The sequence below is a fragment of the Triturus cristatus genome, chromosome 10, assembly GCF_964204655.1.
Source record: "Triturus cristatus chromosome 10, aTriCri1.1, whole genome shotgun sequence".
NCBI classification, from domain to species: Eukaryota; Metazoa; Chordata; class Amphibia; order Caudata; family Salamandridae; genus Triturus; species Triturus cristatus.
This window is the reverse complement of record NC_140593.1, coordinates 429,691,768-429,714,460: the sequence shown is the minus strand read 5'-3', so window position 1 is coordinate 429,714,460 and position 22,693 is coordinate 429,691,768. Positions and strand designations below refer to the sequence as shown.

Here is a 22,693-nt window from a genome sequence, read left to right as displayed (position 1 = left end):
ATAAGTTTTAGATTTGTTTAAAACTAACTTTCTGCATTTGATAAATTGCATAAAACCATCCAGCAGCTGTTGGAGACCGTATGGTGTACGTGAGATTAAAACCGCGTCATCCGCGTAAAGTAGCACAGGGACATATTCATTGTTAATTTTGGGAGCATCCACTGACAAAGATTTCAGAAAGGAATCAATCTCATTAATAAAAAGTATAAAAAGCAGTGGGGCTAGCACACATCCCTGGCGTATTCCACGCCCGATCTTAAACATGGGTGTGCATTCGCCTTGTGATCCATAACGGACACATGCTCTCAGTTTGGTATATAGGCGTGCTAAAAAGAAGACAATGCCATCCGGGGCCCCCATTTCTAACAACTTTGCCCAAAGAATGCCGTGATCCACCAGATCAAAGGCACTACTTAGATCTGCAAAGCAGAGGTAAATCGTGCCAGTCTTGGCCAAAGTATATTTGTTAATGAGCAGCTCTAAATTTAAGCACTGCTCAATCGTGCCACGGCCTTTCCTAAAACCAAACTGACTCTCAGCTAAAATACCGTTTTCCTCCACCCATTCCTCCAATCTCACTAAGAGCACTCGGCTCATAACTTTTACAGAGGAATCCAGCAGGGAAATAGGTCGGTAATTCTTAGCTTCCCCACGATTACCTTTCTTAAAAATTGGTACTAAAATGGATTCTTCCCAGGTCGGGGGCATTTCATTACTAACAGCTGAATTAAAAATATTGGTAAGCAAAGGCCCCCATATTTCTGGGACTAACTTATATACATCAATTGGTACCCCATCTGGGCCTTGAGCTTTACCCCCTTTACTGTCCCGTATGCTGTCTAAAACTTCTTGTACCGTAAAATGTAATAAAAGATGCGGCCATCTATTCTCTAAAAGATGGGAAGCACCATCTGACTGGAAAATTTTTGAGAAATGCGAGACCCATTCTGCCTGCATAACGTTAGAGGTTAGTTCCGGAATTTTGTCATCTTTAAGAAATGGAGAATTGACAGTTTTCCAGAACAGGGAACAATTATTCAGTTCAGCTGCCTTAGTCAGATTGTCCCATGCCTCCTGCTGGAGTTCTAATTTCCTGCGTTTGAGGGTTTCTTTATATCTGGCTCTTAAGTCTACGACCAGACCCCTATCTCTAGGTTTGGTTGATAGGGCAGATTTCAACTCCCTCAGGGCCAGGGTGCAAGTTGAGTTGAACCAACCCCGCGGTCGATCCTCCTTGTGCTTACATGTACTTGTAAGTTTGGAGTTGATGGCCGCGTTGATATTGATAAAATGCTCTATAGAGCCAAGGGAACCTGAGTTATCTTCTAGGATCGCGATAATATCTGCTAGGCAACTGTGGATGATAAAATCAGACGTAATGTCGGCCTTATCCCCCTTCCATCTAAGTCTTGTACCATTGGGGCGTTCGGCCTCAATACTAGTGATAGTACGACCCAGAGTACTGGCATCATCCTTATCCCATAACATAACCTTTACTACCAGGCAATTATGGTCACTAAGTTGGATGTCTATTACTTTAGGGGCCGTGATCCAAGCCTCAAGGCCCGGGGAAATACAGATAAAATCTATTATTGAATTTGTTCCCCGACCTATAAAGGCAGGACAAATCTCCCCCTTTGAGTTTTTCTCATTGGCCATAATACACATATTATATGTAGCAAGAAGGTTATTTAGGGCGTCTCCGTAATGATTATGTTGAAAATGAAGAATCCCATCCTCATGGTCGTCCACCAACCCGCAGACATTAACCTCTGAGAAAGGACAGGTAGTAATATTAAAATCCCCGGCCCAAAACAAATCCAAGGCTTCATTAGATTCCTTAAAGAAGTCTACCAGTGCCCTTAAAAGATCTTTGACCGGCTGATCCCTAGAATCATTAAAAATATTATTATAAAAATTGATTAAACGAATGTTCCTACCTCGTCTTATGTGCAGCCATAAAAGCTGGGAATGAGCCCCAACCTGAACATATTTAATAACCGACAAAGGGGCTTTAACTGAGATCAGGACGAGTAGACCCCCCTTGGCTCTTCCAGATACTGAAGCGGTAGCGGGTAACTGATATGAATTAAAACCACAATAGCCTTTAAAGTCGGTGCACCAAGTTTCCTGTAGACAGATGACATCAAAAAGATCTAAGAATTCCGTCCACCCCAGACTATCTGATTTTGATCTAATTCCCGCGATATTCCAACTTACAATATAACATCCGGAGGAACCATGGATACCTGATCCCAAGTTAATACGATTACTGTCCTGTTGGGGAGCAACAATGATAGGGGTCTCCTTGTATAACTCAGGTTGACCTACTAGATCTCCCTCTTTACCCTTAGTCATACAAACTATAGCTGACCCAGGAATTGCCTCCTCCACCCCAGGCAAACATACAGTTAAGCCTGTATCCAATAGGACTTGAATCCCCTGGGTTACCGGTGGTACCAGACCCGCCTCTAATTCGGAATCCAAACAGACTTCAGTGACGTCCATCTTATCCATTATTATGGGCTCTTCTATTAATCCTAAAGCAACACTGTCCTCCTGTCAATCATTTTGGTCCAACCCACTCAAGCATTGAAAACGGTTAGCAGTATCTATCTGAAAACTGTTTACCAAGCTAGACACCCCTTCCCTCCTTGTTTTCCCTCCCCCTCGATGCGTTGAAAAGTGTTCTATATGCTGACTATAGAAAAAACCAAGAGGGCGGAGTGTAATCCCCTGGTCAATACTAGGGCGGGACGTAGCTCTAATTAAAGCTGTCGTGGCAAGGTGGGGAGAACTAAAATTTATAATAACACAATCCCCAGGAATGTTTTTAGGGGACATTCCAATCCAGTTAGTTCTAGTAGTAGCCAAAAAGTGATCTGCCATAACCACATTCGCGGTTAAGCCATGCCACAGTTTTGTTTTTAAGGGAATCATATGATTCCACAGAGTGGTAGGGCCTATCCTCTCTGATGGGTGGTACATTAGTCAGGACAGCCACATATGGTGCGCAATCAGGGGGCAAATTTGGTTGCGAAAGGCTTCGATTATTGAGAATCCCCCTTCCAGATGTCCTTGTCATACTTCCCGGGGCATGTGTAACTTCATTTGGGGTGATACCAATAGGACAAGCAGGTATAGCTAAGATAGCACTCCCAGAAACAGATCGTGTTACATTACCGACAGAGCCTTGTCGTTCAGTAGCAGGAATAATCCTACTCTTTGACTGTGTGGGAGTATTAGTGCCCGTGCATAGCTGGCCACTACTAGATTGCTTATTAGGGGGTTGCATGCTTTTACCGGTAAACCCTACAGTCCCGTTTGCCACAACGGGCAATTGAGGGCTATTATTGGAGTTTAAACCGGATTGCACCATTTCGCCTAATCTGCTCACTTCCCTAGATATAACCTCGAGTTTATCTAAAAGAGGTATGATAATATTATTTAACTTACTGTCAATCATACCAATTAGCACCTCGAGCTGGTCAGGAGCTAATGTCATATTGGTAGAATGAACCTCATTATTAGAACAGATATGCTCAGAGGGGCCTGTGTTAGAAACAGAAACAATATTCTTTTTTCTTTTGCGGTCCACTTTTTTAGAAAAAAACGGTCTGTTAAGATGTGACCCTGATCTTAACACCCTATGTATATTAGGAACCACGGGGTCACAACAACAATATCGTTGGAAGACCTAAGCGTATCAGATACCCCAACTTCATCAATGTCTAGCGGAGAAACCTGAGTTGACTCAATAACACATGTACCCTCCTTCACGGGAGAGACTATAGGGGCAGAAACTTGGATATCATCAAGAGGGTGGATCTCAGCAGGAACTAATTGACTCGTTATCTCCGGTCTATCGTTACTAGCTAGACCCAGAGATAATCTGCGTTCCTTGTTGATCTTGTCTACAACTTTGACCAAGTAATTGTCAAGTGTAGATACAGTAAGGCGAGGTGTCCCAGTTGACTTGGACATGTTGCCTGGGAATACAATAGATAAAATATATGGCAAACAAAAACAACCAATTGAAATTAAAATAGCACTTACTATGAAATGATTTCGATTATTTGAACATTACACATGACACATACGCCAAAAATGAAAGTAGACCACAGCACAACCCTAATTTAAAACACAAATTAATAAGGATTGTGTATCAAAACAAGTCTGTGATTAACCAGTATTCCTGGGACGATAGGGTACGAAGTGCACAGTGTTGTGCAACGAACTTAAATCCACAACTTGCCACGGCTACACTAATAGTCCCAACAAATGTAAATGACACAGTACCTTGCAAAAGTGGTCTTATCGAGAAAATATTAGGGGGGGTGGCCCGGCCTGGCCTCCTCTGGCCACAGACGGTCCACCCTTTGTCCGGGCTTCGTCCGGCGCATCCCGCTCGCGTTCCGCGTAGCGGATGATGCTGCAACTTTAATAGGGCGCCCTGAAGAAGAGGCTGATGGGCGGGGAAAAGCACAGGTGCTACTCCACACGGGCTCCTGGGATACGGAGTCCCGTGTAGTGCCTTTACCCGCAGTGACTCCTCCAGACGCGGTAATTAAGGGAGATGGCCCCTCCTGGGGCGACGGCAAAAGGAATCAGCAGCTCGGCGCCAGGCAAGGTGAGCTCTTGTTTTAGAGCCGCTTGCGGTGTGGGTCCGTGGTGACCCTGCGATACGTGTGCTCAAGTGGACGACGACTCATGAGGACTATCTCTAGCTTCATGTGGATGATATCCTCCTATACTAGGCTTCCCCTGCGCGATCGCTGCGTCGGGTGCTTCATATATTCCATATCTTTGGTGCCCACCCTGAATACCAGATAAACTGGTCCAAGTCACAGATGTATGCGCTATGCTGTTCCCCCCCTCCCCGGCAAGTCCGCGGGGTTATGAGATACCAGTGGCTCCCGGGAGCTTTCGGTATTTGGGCATCTTCGTCACTCCAGATGCCGATCTCTTTTTCAATACCAACCTACTTGGCCCGCTTCAGCGCTTTAAATCCAATGCCGCACTTTGGCGCTCTCTTCCCCTGACACTTCTTGGGCATGTGTCCCTGTTTAAAATGCTTGCCCTCCTGTGATTTCTCTATGCCCTGCAAAATACCCCCATTCAGATCCCAGACTCTTACTTTTCCCAAATGGACGGCGTATTGCGAGACTTGTTGTGGGAGGGCCGTGCGCCGCGTATAGCAATGACTAAACTTACTATGGGTTGGTATGATGGGGGCATCGGCCTACCTGATCTCCGACTGTATTACCAGGCTTCCCAGTTGATCGCTGTCAATAGATGGGTAATCGAACCCCACGATGAGCCGAGCTTCCGCACGGATCACTGGCTCATGGGACCCAGCGGCTAGAGCACTATACGTCTATTCCCGCAAACTCAACTTAACTGGGCCTACGGCGCGTATGGTCAAGATTTGGCACAGTGTCACTAAACGGTTGGGATGGCACAAACGGCTGACAAAAGCGACCCCCCAATGGGAGCTTGATGTTCTCGGCCATCTGAGCTCTTGTCCCGGTTTTGACAAATTGGAGTTGATCGGAATTTCCACGCAGGGAGACCTCTGGGTTAAAGGGAAACTGGCCTCGTTTACGGAGCTCCAGGCTAAATATCAACTGGCTCTGCCCGAGACATTTAGATATCTGCAGATTTCCCATGCTGTGTCCTCTGCCCTGCCGAGGGAGGGCCCTCTCCCCTATTCGTCCCCCCTAGAAGACCGGCTATTTTTGGACCCCATGGATCGGAAGGCTATCTCACTCACATATAAGAAGTTGGTCAACAACTGCACTGACCCGATGCTGAAATTGAGGGGGGGGGGTGGTGGGAGATGGATTTGGGAGTGTTGGAGGACGACATGTGGCGGGTCGCCTTGGCCTCTCCCCTTGAAGTCGCCATCCCCATGCGCATGCGACGATTCCAGTTTAAGATCCTCCACCGGGTATACTTCGATGCCAGATTGTTGTTCAAACTAGGCAGACGCCCGGACCCACTTTGTCTCCGCCACTGTCACCAAGAGGGCACTTTCATTCATATTTTATGGGACTGATGCGTATTCAGGATTACTGGGGGAAGGTTGTTCGCCAATTCGAGAGGGCGGGGGGCAAACCCATTGTGCTCTCTCCCCAGCTGTGTTTACTCAATATTTGGGAGTCGACGGACCTTACACACGCAGAACAATCATGGGCCTCTATGGGTTTGATTACAGCAAAACAAAATATTGCCCAGAAGTGGGGGGTGGAGGCGGTCCCGCTCCTGGTTGACTGGGCAAAGGATATGGACATCGCCATGGTCGCTGAAGTCTGTATTTAAGAGACGGGGTTGCCCCAAGAAATGGGATCAGAAATGGGGGAAATGAAACCGGTATAGTGGGGAAATTTGCATCTCCCCTACTGTGGAATTGCAGAGAGAACGGCGAACCCTAATGAACCAGCTGACGGCGGAAGTGCTTGCTTCCCCCCCGTTAGATGTGATGATCGTGCAATATGCGGACCGGACCACCGGTTGCAATATAGTCATATAGTCATTTTTTTGTTTTTTTTGTTTTTTAGCGATGTCTCTAATTGCTCCCTGTAAATGATGTGATCTGTGTTGCTATGTATGCCTCCCTACTTTATTAAGGTGAAACTGTCACTATGTTGATGTATGTAGTGGAGGGGGGATCTCTTTCAGTGAACTCGTTTTACGCATGTGCCGGTACCCGGTTGTTGTTTGTACAAATCTAATTTTTGTTTTTAAATTATTTTAAAAAATGCCGTTTCATATGCAGAATTCCAAACAAAAACGACACCCTTCTTAAAGAAAATTCCTCATATTTTCACTCAGTACAGCAAAGTTCTCAATACATTTATTATAATATTTAGCCATGCTCTGCCCCCATCACTAACCCAATTCAGGAAGGATCTCAAGACCTGGCTCTTTGACTAAACCCCGGCGCGCCTACGGATCAGCAGCCCCCCCCCCCCCCCCTCCCCTCAAAACCTTGGGACCCTCATGGGTGAGTAGCTGTGCTCTATAAACCCCTGATTGATTGATTGATTATAATGACCTCACTACATTCTATTACTATATGACACTAAACAGCACTTGAGCAAATAAAATTATTACATGGCCCTCATTGAAAGCATGGTCCAAAATAAGTTTAGCCTACGGTACCTACCTGAGACCACTTCTTGATAAATCCACCTGGTGGTTTAAAAAAAAAAACAGCTTTAGGATCAGTGATGGAACCAGCTTCTTTAGTAGATTAACTAAGGCCTGGCTTCACTTACATACCCTTCTGCCTAAGGAGCACCTGTACTACTTTGAGTTTGTAGTGCTCTACAAGTGCTTTTGACCATACAATGTAAAATTCAGTTGGACGCATTTAGGTTCACACTGCTCTACAGGTGCTTTATTGAATGCCGTTTGACAAGTTAAACCATGGCATGTCCATAAACATAAACCACGGGTAAGGTGGATGGATTGGAAGTAGAAAAGAGTTCTGTTGAATGGCATTCTTTCTGGGCTAAATAGCATCACCAATGGAGGTTTGTCTGTGTTTTTTCCTGATACAAGTCTTCAAGGCATTAATGTGCGAATCGTAAGAGATATGGAAATATATTTGCTTTTGGAAGTGATCTGAACACTTGATGTATAGAGCCACTGCAAATATTTGTCACTGTGGATTTTTGCAAATGTCATCACGGGCAGCAAGCATTTTTAATTGCCTTCTGACAGTGTGGTGAGTGAACAGCTATACTGCTCCAGTCAATTGTAGTGGGGTTGTGCCCTAAACAAAATTTGGAGGTTTTCTTGACAGACCACCTCTCGGAAAAGCCAACTTTTGTGGAGCAGCATGAGACACGTATCATGAATACCTAATCCTCATGCTTAAGTAGACTGTGCCTTAACCCTCTAGGTCTTTCCTGTGTCTGGACTTCGCTGTCTGCTTCTCCATCTTGCTCCCCTTCTGCTTTCTATTTCCTGTCACCTTCCTCCTTGACTCATTTGCTTTTGTGAGTCTAGTATTCGCCATATACACGGTCAGACTCTTGTAGACCTTATATCCCAGCAAAAGTATGTTCTGGTGAAATGAGGCCTATTGTTTAGGAGAAACAGAGAGGAAGCCAAGCTGATATAACAAGCATGGGCAAAGACAACGTGGCTCAGCTTGGCAAGCAAGTTCCTATATAAAATAAAGAAGTGACCCAGCATCAAAGGCACTCAAGCCCTGGCACTGAGATGCTGTTGTTTTCAGGCATCTCTTCATAGTAAGACTGCCAATGCGAGCCGTTGACAAAGCTATTGCATTATGCTGTACACTGTGGTGGGTGGAAGCAAAATATGAATGACACTTGAATAGACCAGAGGATGAAGAGTAATGACAATAAGCCCTTATATACATGTATTTGTTTATGACTTCCTTTGGAAAACACGAGGCTTGCCATACCTAAAAATTAATTATCTTAAGCAATAATGTAATTATTCACAATACTTTCCACTACTTTTATCCAATCCTGTGTCTGTTTTTGTCATCTTCTCTTTTTCGATCCTACCATACTTTTGTCTACTGCAGTTCCTCTCACTCCTTTGAATGAACAACTCTTTATCCATGTTGCAAACACTGCAACTTGTAATTGTCTACACTTCCTGTTTTGGCAGATTATCAAATAGTCATAGGGAGAATAAAGGCTTACATGAGAACACACTATGTAGGTGAGTGATGTGGCCAGGATTGAGTCTCTTGGTTTACAGTTTGCAAATTAGAAACTAGCCCATATCTCTGGCTTCTCTTTCTTACTTTGTCCTCATACAACCTCTTCTCTTCACTTGTGAAATCGTCTATTCACTTTCGCTTTATTTCCTCTCTCCTTTGACTTTCTCTGCATCTTTAGGCACCCGCCTCTCCATTCCTCTCTCCTTTATTTTGGTTATTTAGCTTTCCTCTTCACTTCCTTTTCCCCTCCCTGTTTCTTCCAATTTTAGAACAACCATTGGCAAAGCCAGTAGGTCTGACATATTTTGCTGGAATTTTGGTTTTTGGAAAAGCTTGTTTATTTTATTTGTAACTCCTTTGTTGGGGGAGCTTGCAGGCTCTTTGCTATATATAAAAAAAACTTGGCTATAAGTAGATATATACAAATTCTATCAGATTAAGAGATGTTACTCTATAATTCCTGGCTTTGGATCATTTTACTACAGGTGTGAAAGCCCCTTGCCAATTAAGAGCTTCTGCTTGCCAAGGGGCTCTGTGAGATTGAAGTTTGCTCTAAAAACAGGACCCCTTGTTCCCTTTTGTGGTATATTTCCACATCACTGTTGGAGTTGCCTTATTGGCTTACTGCTGAACACCAGGTTTCTGGAATCTTTGAGAAGCCGAGCACCGTAGCTTGGGAGCCATGATCCCTTCATTTGCGAATTGAGGAACATTGGCACCCACTCTTAGTGGTCTCTGACAGAGATCAGCAAGCTAGTTTCAAGCTGCCAAGTCGATGGCTTTAGATGCTGTGTCTAATAAGATGTAGCAGAGGCGAAATTAAATCAACCAGTTTGCCACTTAAAAAAGTACTTAATGGTACTTTATTTGTGTCAGCCAACCAAGCAACTGAGCCTCTCATTGATCTTAGTCTTAGTTTTTAAACAGCATTTTATTGGCATTTTCAAGTTTTCTTAGCTTACAGCTTTATTATGTAGAACTTTGTCATATACTCTTCATTCTTTCTGATCCAAAACTCTGTCAGCACCCACACGAGAACTTAGAGTGACAGCAGAATTAGTCAAAAGACATTGCATCCTGATTTAGCCTCTGCCAAGATCTGCTTTAAATTTGAAAACATTTCTTCTTGATCAGAATTCTTCACTGTAAGCATCTCCCATGCTGATTTGGGCTCTTGCAACCTCTGCCTGTAGCTCTCTCCATTTGTGGAAGAACAGACTGCAAGAAACTGGACTCATCGATCGCAGAACCATGTGTTTTGCTTAAGACACGAGCAGTAACTTCTCCCATAAGGACCTTATATTTGCTAAAAGAATGCGTCACTGGCAACTTTTGAGCATGTATCAAACTTGGTGATCACTTCGAATCTCGCCTTTGAACTGCTTCTACTTGAGTAATCAAAGTTTGATAGTATTTTGGAATCTAAAAGTAGCTCTTTCTAGCCAGCCGAAACTACTAACCTGGCTGACTGGCAGCCAAGACTTGCGTTTCATTGCGGCCCCTTTAAAGGGAGACACTTATAGGCCTTCTCAACAGTTTCAAGCTGCTGGAGACTTTAATGGGCCCTTCAAATACACCTTTATCACAGGGTCCTTACCATGTGCTATTTTGAAGAGTCAATTTAATCTTTATTCCAGTTGCTCCAATCTCAATGCGGGATATTCGTAGTAAATGCAGTTTTATCGTTTTTATGTATACTTTTGTCTGGAATTTTCATTCTTTCCCTCTCAAGTCTTTTTGAGTTGTGCCTTGTTTTATTGTATCCCTCAGAAGCCATTGTACAATTAGGCCTTCATTTTAGCCAAGCTACCAAAATGAGAGCCAATTAATATTAAACTTTTTCTTTTGCTGATCCTTTCAGTGACTTTAGGCATGGTGAAGGATGGCTGGAACTATTGCGACTTCTGTGTGTTCTTTTGCACCACGTGTGGCTATCTCACAGTTATCTACTTTATACAAGTACTGTACGAACAACTGAAATACCAATGCAGTTGCAGCGTTGAAATGTTTAACGTGATGGATTGTATATCTGCAAACACGTGAACATAAGACCAGTCCAACATCTTTGTATCACTGTTTAGCTGGCAATTATGTTCTTTGAGCAGGAAACCGTGGCGGTGAGTTCTTTAAAGACCATTTGAAAATGTATCCTTCTGTGTCCTATATCTCAACTTCGAGAGTACGTGTAAAGCTTCAGGTAGCAATGCTAGTAAATGCTCCAAAGTCGAGAAAATGTACACCAGTTAGTCGATATCAGTTAGAGCTTTGTAAACTGTACTGTGATGTCCGACAGTTTCACTCAAAGCATAGTTTAGCAAAGCCTGCTTGGAGGTCACCAAGACCTTATTCTCAAGTGTCTGATTGGCTCTTTTAGCTCAGTGGCATGGATTACTTTTATTGACCTAGGACGACCAGCAGAAAGTGTCATTTATGCCTTGGTTGTTTTTAGTATTTATTTGTATGTCTTAAATATTAAGCTTTTATATCCCATTTTGGTAGTGTGGCAAAGTATAGATTAAGACCACTGATAAATATGAGGTCACAAAGCCGTTATATCTTGCCAGTGACCGCGTTAAATACGATCCAGGAGCCATCATTAATATGCTGGTGCTTGCGTTCTTTGACCGGTCCCTCTGCTTGCACTTTTGCTCCTCCTCTGGCATTAAATATAGGTTTATTTATTAAACCAATTTTTATGCAGTCGGGCCTCAGTGCCGATAAACAATAATTGGTTAAAACTCCATGTTCTGCACTTCAGGGCTGTTTGCAAGAGCAGAAAATCATAGCTTTCCATGTGCATTCCCAATCATAGTGATTATATTTTCATATATGATGTAAACATAAGTTAGTTTGTTATCCATTTTCTTCTTTTAATTTAATTTTGATTTTGCTGGTGGGGATACCGTTGACTGCAATACCCCCGTGGATTGATCAGTATCCTTTTGTACCGTGAAAACCAAAGTATTCTCCAATTTTCCTCCTTTCTTAGCATTGTTTGTTTTTCCAGTATGGAAAAGTCTAGACACATTGTTCATGAAAGCCCAAAAAGGTCGAGACAAAAGCCTCCCCCCCCCCCACCCCCCTCACAACCTCTCTTTTTCCCTCCTGAACCCTTGTCCTTTGTCCAAGGGTAAGTCAAGATTTCCTCAGGTCTTGATTTTGTGAAACCGGATCAGAAAATTCCATCCGCAAGTGAAACTAGGTGTTCAGAAGTTTGGTCAATATCGACAGCTCCAGAAATTCTAGAATGGAGCAGAGGATGACGAGATGATTCACTGTAGTAGGAAAGCAGCTTAATTCTCGCTTTATTGACAATTGTATTGATTCATGTAATCCACAATATCGCAAGAATAAAAAAAAATGAGCCCCTCAAAATGTGGACATGCTTTACATTTAAAAAAAAAAAAAAGGAAAAAAGGATTGGTTAAGGCCAATGTGTTTTGTCTGTCTTAGGCTGGACTTTCATTTCATTTTTGTTTTTTGTTTTGTAACCACATGCATTAAGTTTGACTCTTATTAATACACGCCGTTCAATACAGTTTCTTTACCTGTCTAGTAGCTGTGTGAGTGGTCAGGAGCTCTGTAGCAGGATGAAGACCCTTGCCTCTTTTCGTTGATAGAGGGGTGCAGTATGCACAGTGGAGTTTATTCCCTATTTTTGTTAGGGCACGGGCATCAAGCACAGTACCTTAATTTCAGAGGTTTAGTTTACCCAATATATCAAGGGTGCCTTACACCTCAGCAAATCTGCCCTGTGGCAGGATTTTTGTTACAGCTACAGCTTACAGTTTAGGCCTAATTTCCCACCAGTGACACACATTTAACAGTATGATCCCTTAAAGAGTTTATTGTGCTTTAGTTTTACACGGAAGGGAAGGGCATACATCAAGAAAGGTATATTTTCTATCAGTTTGATAAAGCCTGTCGTTATTGCTGTTTGCATATATATATTTATAAGCAACAAGGGAACCCAGAAAAGGTTGACCAGGGACCCTGGGAATATTGTATTAACAAACAACAATGGTCCCTAGAATTTCAAAATTCGTTAGAATAAATAAGGACTCAATCAGTACTTATTAAGAAGACTTGTCCAGCCGGACAGTGGTCATGAATTTACTAATACATAAAATAAATTATCAACAATAGCAAAACGATGCACAAAGTGGGACACAAGCCTGTGTTCTGTATGGACAATGAAAATTGTGCAAGACAAAAGGACGAAAAACATAGGTTCAGGCAAGGAGCACGGTTTGATGCGAGGGGCGCAGTTGAAGAGTGAATAAACAAACAATTCACATAACACCTTTGTGCATTACAATATATGAATCTTAGCATATAAGGTGTTTAAAGTGTCGACGGCGTTTCGATCCATTGGAGAAATACAAGGATCATCATCATCAGGACTAGAATTGTTATGCCTGTTGGATGTAACCTGAATAACCTTGGAAGGGAGGAGGGGGAAAGAAGGAACGGGAAATAAGGTTAAGACAATTCAAGATATACTGAGGTTGACTAGCAACTCACACAGGGACAAGGTGAACATAAGTGATAACAGTGACATGTAACACGTCGTCAGAAGTTGCAGATGTAATAGCGAAAGCCAGAATTCAACAAGCAGTTAAATATGTAATCAAACGCATTCAATTGGCGGTGACTCATAACATAAGTTGCGCGTGGATTTCAATTGTGCTACGAGGTGGGTACAAGCTAATTGTGGCATAATAAGAAAACATGGTATTAAAAAACACGGTACTGAAGAAACATGACACAAGAAGGAAGGGAGAACGTGCTCAAGAATATGGTTGCGGCTACGAGTTGCGCGAGGACGAGAGCCCAAGTGAGGGGTGTGTAGAGAGGAAGGCAAAAAAAGCTCACCTCGGCTACCGTAGTAGCCTCCGGATGGAGCGGCGGTAGAGCCTGAGGGTAGAAAAAGGCGGGGTAAGGTATGGTGTTACCAGGGAGGCGGTGGGGAAGGGCCGTAAGGGCGGGGCACTCACTGTAGTTTCTACAATCAGAAGACCCGTTTGGGATTCCGGTGCTGGGCGCGGTGTCGGTCGCCAAGAAGGGTGATTTAGAAAGCGGTGATTTCCGGGGAGGAAGCCAATCCAAGTGATGGTCTAGAGGCAAGCACGGGACATGCTCAGTGCGGGGCCGTATGTGGACTCGGGGGTTCTGGGGCAACGTGGGAGTGTGGTCAAGGGGACTCACCTGGATGGGAATAACTTCTAGAGAGTCCGACGATGCGGAGAGCCAAGTGCCGTCAATGCGGAAGCTGACGGAGGGGGAGGGCGGGATTGTAATGAAGGCGGGAGGAGAACGTGATTGGTGGAGTGTAGAAGAGTGTGAAGGTAAAAGTAGGAACAAGTGCAATTGGACATGCAGGATAGTGAAGTGAATAGAGTGGTAGGAGAGAGAAGGGGAAATCAATTTTATACATTTAGAAAAACATTAGGGGAACAGTAAGGAATATAATTTCTGATACATAGCATGAAAGGACATTGTAATAAGGAAGAAGGTTAGATTATAGTAGTCCAATCCTCAAGACGATTTAGTCCTGTACTGAGGCTGTCACTTTTCAGGATCCATTTCATCTCTTCTTTATTCAACAGTTTGGTAATGTCGCCACCCCTGGGTGGGAGTTTGACAACCGAGATCACAGTCCAACGTATATCATCCTCAGAGTGTTTTTTCTCTATGAAATGTTCAACGGGGCATTGAGGATTTTGCATCTGATTCTACTCCGATGTTGGGAGATATGTTATTGCTGTTTGCAGCATGAAACCTTTCAATAAAAGTTGCATTTTCCTACAACATTCAAAGTTCAGTGGTAATCTTGGATGCACAGAATATGAAAACGGATTGCATTGCATGACTTCTGTATGACACAGTAAGATCCTGAAATGTTGAACATGTAACACTTGCACCTTCATGTGTTGCTTATTTGTGAGTAGAAAGTGAAAGCATTTGGAGACATTTCATTTCTTATGCTGCGTTTTTTTGTTTTTGTTAATATTTAACAAAAAAGCCTTTTTTGAAATGTGCTTTTTTCCAAATTAATTCCTAGACACGACCAGACCAAAAAGGAGCCAGGAAAGCGATGGCGTGGAGTACATTTTCATTTCCAAGCACTTGTTCGAGACAGACATACAAAATAACAAGTAGGTTGGAGCGACTTCTGTTTCTCTTTTATTGTGCATCATGGAATGTATGGACTCGCAAGCGCTGCCAACTCCTGGTAACTGTTTCCTGCAAGTGATATTTAAACATTTGTGTACCGCACGTTCGGCAGCACTAATTTTACAAATGCCAAAGTTACCTTTAAAGGCCCTGGGAGAGCAGGAAGCCTGTACAAATATTGATTTTTTTTTCCATCTGAAGTTCATGAATGACTGCCAAATGTGTTCTCGTTCGAGTTCCTGAGGCTTCATAGCTCTGCCTAAGGTGCAGGCATTCATTCCCTCCACGGCCCTGGAGAAGCAAGTGCCAGGAAGTAAAATGCTGCTGCTATCTGTGCAAATGATCAGGCCACTGAGCCCACCGACCCATCTGTCTTCACATCGAGAGCACCCGGATCAGGTATTGTCAGGAGGGCTGCCAGATACACTGAAACCCTGCTTCAAATATGCTGTAGAGGCAGGACTCACACTTGTATTGTTATAGCCGAGCGACGCATAGGGGCTCGAAGACCATCATTCACGAGTGCACATCCTATTAGCGAACTGCAAAGCATAACCTTCACCATGTAAATGGATTTTCCCATACTTGAAAGTACATCTACATGGTCGGGGGTGTCCATGAGGACGCATCTGGGAATATTTGCCCTTGGTCTCCCGTGCTTTCAAGGGCCCTATGCTTCAATGATTAGACAACCCAGAACACAACACTCCTGACGCTCTAAGGAATCGCGGCAGTAAGACAACTCTTTCGCTCACTCACTCATACTTGTCCACAATAAGAGTAATCAGAGTCACGGTATAGTTTAAAATGTTCATTTTAACTAACGTGCTCTATGGTGCATTACACGTGCCGTTACCAGTAGCAAAATGCATTAACACAATACCGTCAGCATTGTTACAATTCCATAGAATACAAAAGGGGATGTAATTTTCTAAAGACAGTGGAAAAGGACTATAGGACCCTAGCACCCTCCCCAGGGTAAGAAATAGTTTATTATAAAATAGAAGACCTCTGGGCTTTGTCATCAGACCCCGTACCTCAAGACCTAGATGATAGCTTTACATCTCAGGACCAGCACAGCTCTTCTCTCTGGAAAGGGGTCTCTCCAAGTGTTCAGAATAACATGCATCTCTGCAATATTAAAGCGCGCGACTTTCAGCAGTGCAGCTGTGTGTCGTGTTATGTCTAGGTGCGAGGTACTGACAAGAACAGAATAACAAGGGTCATTGTTTATCGACCTTGTACATCGTGGGCAGACTACACCCCAGAGAACAGCAGAGAACACAACAATCAGACAGTTCTCATGTGAAAGGCACAAACAAAGTCTTGCAAAATAAATGCATTTAGTAACATGCGCAAAAGTAGCATGGCAGCAAAACTCATGCTAACTTAGCAATGTCGACAGTGAACCTATAATCTATACAACAGTTTGGAGTGACATTTTTTCACTTGTTCAAAAGATGAGCAGGCACAAATAGGTGGGGATTGATACACTTTTTGTAGTTTGTTTCCCACCCCAAAAACAGCTAAACATCTGCTCCGATTCAGGACAGGCAAAATCCGTTTTCATTGTGGTGTAATCGTCTATAAACCTAACTTAAAGTGGGAGAGGGATTTGTCCATGGTGAAAAAATATTTTCACCCTTGGGCAAAAACAAAGAATAATCACTCTGCATAAGCAGTGATGCTTTTCACTTGTCTCTCCAGAAACGCCCTTGCTACATTTGTTAGTGTCAATATGAATGTTTACATGTCTCAAAAGTACCAAAAGCTCTCCGTAGAAATCTGTGCAAGTCAGAAATGCACTCTAAACAGAGATGTGACTATCATTCATGACATGGCCTTAAGGGGTTTGTTCGTTGGATTGGACTTCGATGCTCCGGTTCTGCTTATTTTTTTCTTCTTTTTGAATTGGGCCTCATACCTCTAAAAGTGCTTCCTGCATCATTGTGCGTAGAACATCCCACTCTGGCTTTCAGGAGTTCTACTTTCAGATGCCACTCCACTTCCTACACAGTTGATACTCTTATTACAGCCAGATTCTTGCATGATAGGGACCAGATGTAATCGTCTGACCAGATTAGCTGTTTGTCACACATAACCAATTCTCTTATGAGATGGACTAGTGCTCACTGCCTTTTCCATTGTATAGATCCGAGTTACTGATCTGAGCCAGCCTTCCACCACAGGGGGCTACACTTGTAACCACTTCCTGCATATTTCACTCTTGGCCAACAGTACCATATAAAAAAGCAGCCTACACCAACCACCCTTTGGGTCGTGCACTTCACTAAATTCCTCACCAAAAAAGACTTGCCTCATTATCAAGCCCCAACACCGTTGATAATCCATTACCCACTGCTAGCCAAGAGGGACCAGGGCAAGGCAATCCCAGAAAACATGTACATCATTGACTTCTAGAGTCCACACCTTTTACATCTGCTATTTTAATTTCTCGTGATCCTTGTGATTTTCAAGGGGGTCCAATAACACCTATGTAGAGTAAATAAGTGATTCTTTTTAAGAGTAGTAGATTTAATTGCAGAATGTAATAAGTTTAAGGATACTTGCCAAAATGTCTCGATCTGTATTTGCGGCAACTCTATTGCCCAAGAGATCTATGGCGGCTTAGAGTGTTGACAATGTGCTTTGGCAAGTTAACCGTATTATGTAGACATTTTTTTCTTCCTAGGCCCAAGATTCTGCAAGTCCATTTACATCAGGTTTAACACGGGGTTAGGCCCCTCGTGCTGCCGTAACCGTGCGGTGATTTGCAAATACTTAAAGGGTGAAATTGAACTCTGCTTGTTCCGTCCATTGTTCTCAAGTGAAGGGTTTGCCATTACTCCCCAAATACCCCCATCTCCCGACACATTTCTTATTAATGGCTACACATAGCCCATCTTTAAAATACACTAGAGACCTTGGACAATTCTTAGATTGGTGCCCACATAGTGAAGTACAGCATTTTCAACACCTTCCTTATTTCAAACCATACCCAAACCTGCCGCTTGCAAGATTCTCAACCCGATATTTAAAAAAAGAGATAACTGGATGAGCCAAAATTATACAGAAAACCTACCTCAGAAATATTGTCTACCATACATTGCTGTATTTCGCCAATTGTACTAGAATCCGGTGCCCCTATTAACGTCCTGCATTGTTTTTTTAGCTGGAATGCCCAACACTAAACCCGGATATCTGGCAAACACAGGACTTCCTTAGCCAATTTCCTCCTAAACTTCTTCCTTGCCACCCAGATTCCTCTTGAAGACTAAAAAAAAAGCTACTTATTTCCCCTTGTATCCTTCACAACTCCTTCTTGTCAATTGTCAAAGGATTAGCTAATAAGGTGGTTACCTTCAGCAGGACTACCATTTCGACCATACACTGTCAAGGGCAAATGGGTCATTTTCTTAAAAAGCATCTTGATATTTCTTACCACCCTTTTTAAATTCATCTCTGGGATCCTCTCCAGATTTTTAACTACAGATACACCTATGTATTTGATCACCTCCTTTCTTTTTACCCCTTTTCGAGTCATGATTCCTTGAAATTATTTCTGTTTTATCCTGGTTAACATAATACCCAGAGTATTCACCAAGGGGATTATCTCCTGCTGCATATGGGCCAAAGTTTTACCTACATTTGCAGCATAGATAATTAAGTTATCTTCATGCAGGGCTAACTATTTCCTAAAGTGCTTGCACTCAAAGGGAACTATCATTCAATTCAATCTAAGGCTTTGTTCAGTGGGCTCCATATAAAAATACAACAGGGGAGAGAGAAGGTACCTTTGTCTTGTAGCCCTCTTTATTCTAAGCTGCCTTAGATTGTCATTTATCAGAGTTCTTGTAGTTGGGTCTGTGTATATTAACTTTATCACATTATATAAAACTGTGCCTATCCCAATATGCTCCAATACCTCCCCCAGGTATCCCCAATTAAGCTAGTTGAATGTGTTAACTGTGAGGATTAACAGCACTGCTAAAAGAGCGGAATAAGTAGAGGCCATGGACCAACGATTTTACTTGCTGAGCTAAACTCTTTGGAAGGATGGTCGAAAAATGTTATATTTGCAATTTAATATAGATATTAGCCTATATGACTCGCATCTATCTGGAGGTTTACTTGGTTTCCGACTTAAAGCAATGGCAGCTTTCTCCCATGAGGTTGGAATTAGGGAGACACCTACCAGAATTTAACTAAACAGCATCTTCAACAGTAGGGTTATTTTTTTCCAGCAGTTTAACATAAAGCTCTATAGGAATGCCATCCGGCTCTGGAGATTTCCCTTTCTTACCTACATATCAGCTTCACTAATTTCCTCACTGAGTCACCTTTGTTGCTCTGGACTTAATCTAGCTGTATGCTTTTTACCAAACTAAGATTTAAGTTTTGCAACATTCGGGGTCAATTAATTTCTATACAAATTCTCAAAAAAAGGTATAAAAGTCTTTTCCGATTTCCCGAGTAGTATTCACCCAGGTATTTACTCTACAATCTAGAACTTCCTTTATGTGGTTTCTATGCCGCTCAGTTTTCACATTCCAAGCCAGTGGTTTCCCACACTTTTCACCATATTGGAAATTAGCAACCTTACTAGCCACCCATTTTATCTTAATCTGAACCTCCTCATGGTTTATGAAGGCCTCTTCTGCTATACGGAGTTCCTGCTGTAGTTTTAACCTCTCCTCCTCACCCAAATGTGCTGAATTGATGCTATTTTGAATAGGCATTCTTTCCCTTTCCTTCCTGAGAACATCTTCCATCCTTTTTTTGTTGATAAAGGAAACTGCCCCCATTACCTGTCCTCGTGAAAAAGCTTTATAAGCATCCCAATTTGTGTGAATGCCCACAGTTCCAAGATTCAAAGTAAAAAAAAAAAAAAGAAATCCCAGTTTCCACCCTAATGTTTTTAATTACTACTTCTTCTAAGAGGGCCCTTCTGTCTAAGGTCCATCTTGACTTATCCCCTTGTTCAATACTGAGTTCCATATATATCATCGCGGAGGTCTGATAAATGTTCTGGATGGTGTTCAGTTAGAATCACATTGCCAACTTCATTGTTATCTATTAAAAAGTAGTCTGAACGGGAGTAATGGCCATACTTCAGTGTTATAGGTATACCTCCTCACTCTCCTAACCTTTAACCTCCATGGAGGTTAAAAAAAGTCCCAATTTGTTTCTAAAAAAGGACAGATATGCATATGTTTTGAGGTTCCATACTTGCTTATACCCGATCCATCCATTTTATTTTCCAACATAATGTTAAAGTCCCCCACCCCATAATTATAAAATGATTAGAGCCCAGAAGACCCGAGAACATTTCCTTCACTGAACCCGGATCATGTACGTTAGGGCATGGTACCCAACACAAGAACGAACCTTGGAATGTGCCCTGATCTTTACTATTACCCACCTCCCCCTGTCATCAGCTCTTGACTCCACAACATGTACGTCTGACATGTACCTTATCAATTCTGCCATTTTGAAAAGGGTTATACACACAGATTGTGAGAGATGAGTTTCCTGCAAAATCATTACCAAAGCAGTCTAATCCTTTAAATACTGGATAACAAAATGTTGCTTCCTGTTCATTCTGAGGCCATTCACATTAAAATCCATAGGGATTGAGCTCCCCTTTTTCCTACTTTAAACTTAATTAATCCCACTGTGCAAAGACAAAAAACTACTTTACGACCTTTTTTTTCTCTCAATTTCCCCCCCCCCCCCCTTCCCCCAGATGCTCCCAACCACGTGCACCACCCTCACCAGGGAACCCTCCCCACTACCATGTTTGACATTCTTAAATGTCATGTTTTGAGCTTGCCTGTGGAGACTCAAACCATGCACCCACCACAGTAATGGCTATTCTGTTCCATTTAATTTGTTTTCGAGGTAGCGTAAGCAAGCAGACAAGGGGGTCAACATGGCATCTGGCTGAGGCAGCAGGACAGGTGCACATTTGCAGAACCAGAAATAATGTGTGTAAGCAGTAATGGCAGCAGTGAAGAACTGACCTAATTTAATTTCAAAGTAAAAGTAAAGGATGTAGAGGAAAATGCAGGTTCTGCTGAACCTCTCACGTATAGCCCCCCACATGTTGCTGGATGCACCGCAGTGGTTTCTTGCAGCACTGAAGCTCGGGGGGGTGATGCATACTCTTCCGGTGGAGCGTAAGCGGAGTCAGCACAGTCTGCGAGCCCTGCACTGCTTGGGAAGCAGTGGATGAGTAGTCCGAGGGAAGTTGTTGGCATGGATGTCGGGGTCACTGACCCCCTCTGTGTGAGAACTCAGCGAGGACCGGGCTGCAAACAAGGTGCTAAGGTGAAAGTGCTGGACACCGCATGCTCCATAGAACCCCATGGACTGTTTGCAAGTAAAGAGGAGGAATTTGCATATCCTACCGAGAATGGGACCTGGACCAGCAGGCTTAACAGGTACAGCTTGGGGTCTGGGAAAGTCCATTAACTGGGGAGGATTTGTGTTGTGGAAGGAGGAAAGCTGTGTGACTCTGTCAGGGTGGTGCCAGTGTGGGGAGCCGAAGGGGTTGATAGGAAAAAATCTTGTCTCAGGAATAAAGCAAATATAAAATCTAAATCACATAAGGAGGGCAGCACTAGCCTGGGAGGCAGAGGCAGACCGGTGCAAAGGACGAAGTCCACCATTAAGATAACCCCGTCACTTCAGTCCGTCTTTAAAGCAAAAACTGGGCACAGGATGGAGAAAGACATCTTGAAGGGTCAGGCAGTAGAAAACGTGATTGAAAACCCTGTAGTTCAGAAAGATGTGAAAAGCGGAGCTTGGGTGTTAATATTAATAATAAATACAAGCCCCTTGCCTCATTTGGTGTGAAGACGTGGAGAGGGGGGATTTCAGAGGGACGTGTGACATGTAGAGGGGCAGAATCATACCCCCTGATGGAGGAAACTGCCCTCTAGGGCTATGGAGACTGAGGTTTGTGGGGGATGTGGGGTCCAATGAAGAAGAGTATTCAGCTCTTGTCTTTCGACAGAAATAAAATGGGCTTTGAAATCTCTGAAATAAATCAGAAGGAAACGGAGAGTACAAATGCAGGGTTTGAGAAAAAACTGGATAGTTTAGCCGTGCATTACTGAGATGGTAGAAATGCAGGTCAAGAAACGGAACACGGAGGCAGAAGCAGATAGGGTGGAAATTTAGCTGCTGGAGCAAAAGAGTAGAGAAGCCATGAATACGATGGAAAGACTGGAGAACAATGCAAGGTTGAATAACCTATGAATTTTGAGCTTCTCGAGGGCACAGAAGGTAATGACCTCAAGGGTTTTGTAGTGTGTCTGCTAAAAGAGGCAGTGTTATCAGCTGAGGACTCAGTGAATCTGGATCAGGACATTCAAAGAGTGCATTGAGCCCCTTTTAAGATTGTCCCAGGCCGTAAGAAAACCAGGAAGTGCCTTGTAAAGTTTCTATCATTTGTGGTGAAGGAGCAGATCCTAGAGACTGCTATAAAGCAGAGGGTGCTGCAAGCAAGTGTAATTTCCTTTTCTATACAGTCTAATCTATCGAGGACAATCATAGAGAGGCAATGGTAGATGGCTAAGAGTGTGGATGAGCTGAAGAAGTTGGGAGCTGGAGCTCAAGAAAAAGTTCCGGCTTTGTTTAAAGTTATGTATAATAATGAGATGCACAATTTCTGGCATCCAGAGGATATAGATTAGCTCATCCCACAACTCCGGTCTTCGATTCTGCTTCTGTGAAAAGTGATGACTGCCCCTGCTAAGCAGGAGACCAAGCTATAAACACGCTGCAGAAGCAGCAACCCAGAGG

At 43.1% G+C, this 22,693-nt stretch overlaps 1 protein-coding gene across 3 annotated transcripts in view; it reads left to right on the top strand.

Moving 5' to 3' along the window:
- MPP7 (MAGUK p55 scaffold protein 7) overlaps window positions 1–22,693 on the top strand; it is a 915,371-nt gene that overhangs the window by 860,416 nt on the left and 32,262 nt on the right. For all 3 annotated transcript variants that reach the window (XM_085631773.1, XM_085631772.1, XM_085631774.1), the window contains one exon: window positions 14,772–14,865. In XM_085631773.1, coding sequence (XP_085487899.1) covers window positions 14,772–14,865 — 94 coding nt within the window. The remainder of the gene's footprint in view (window positions 1–14,771; window positions 14,866–22,693) is intronic.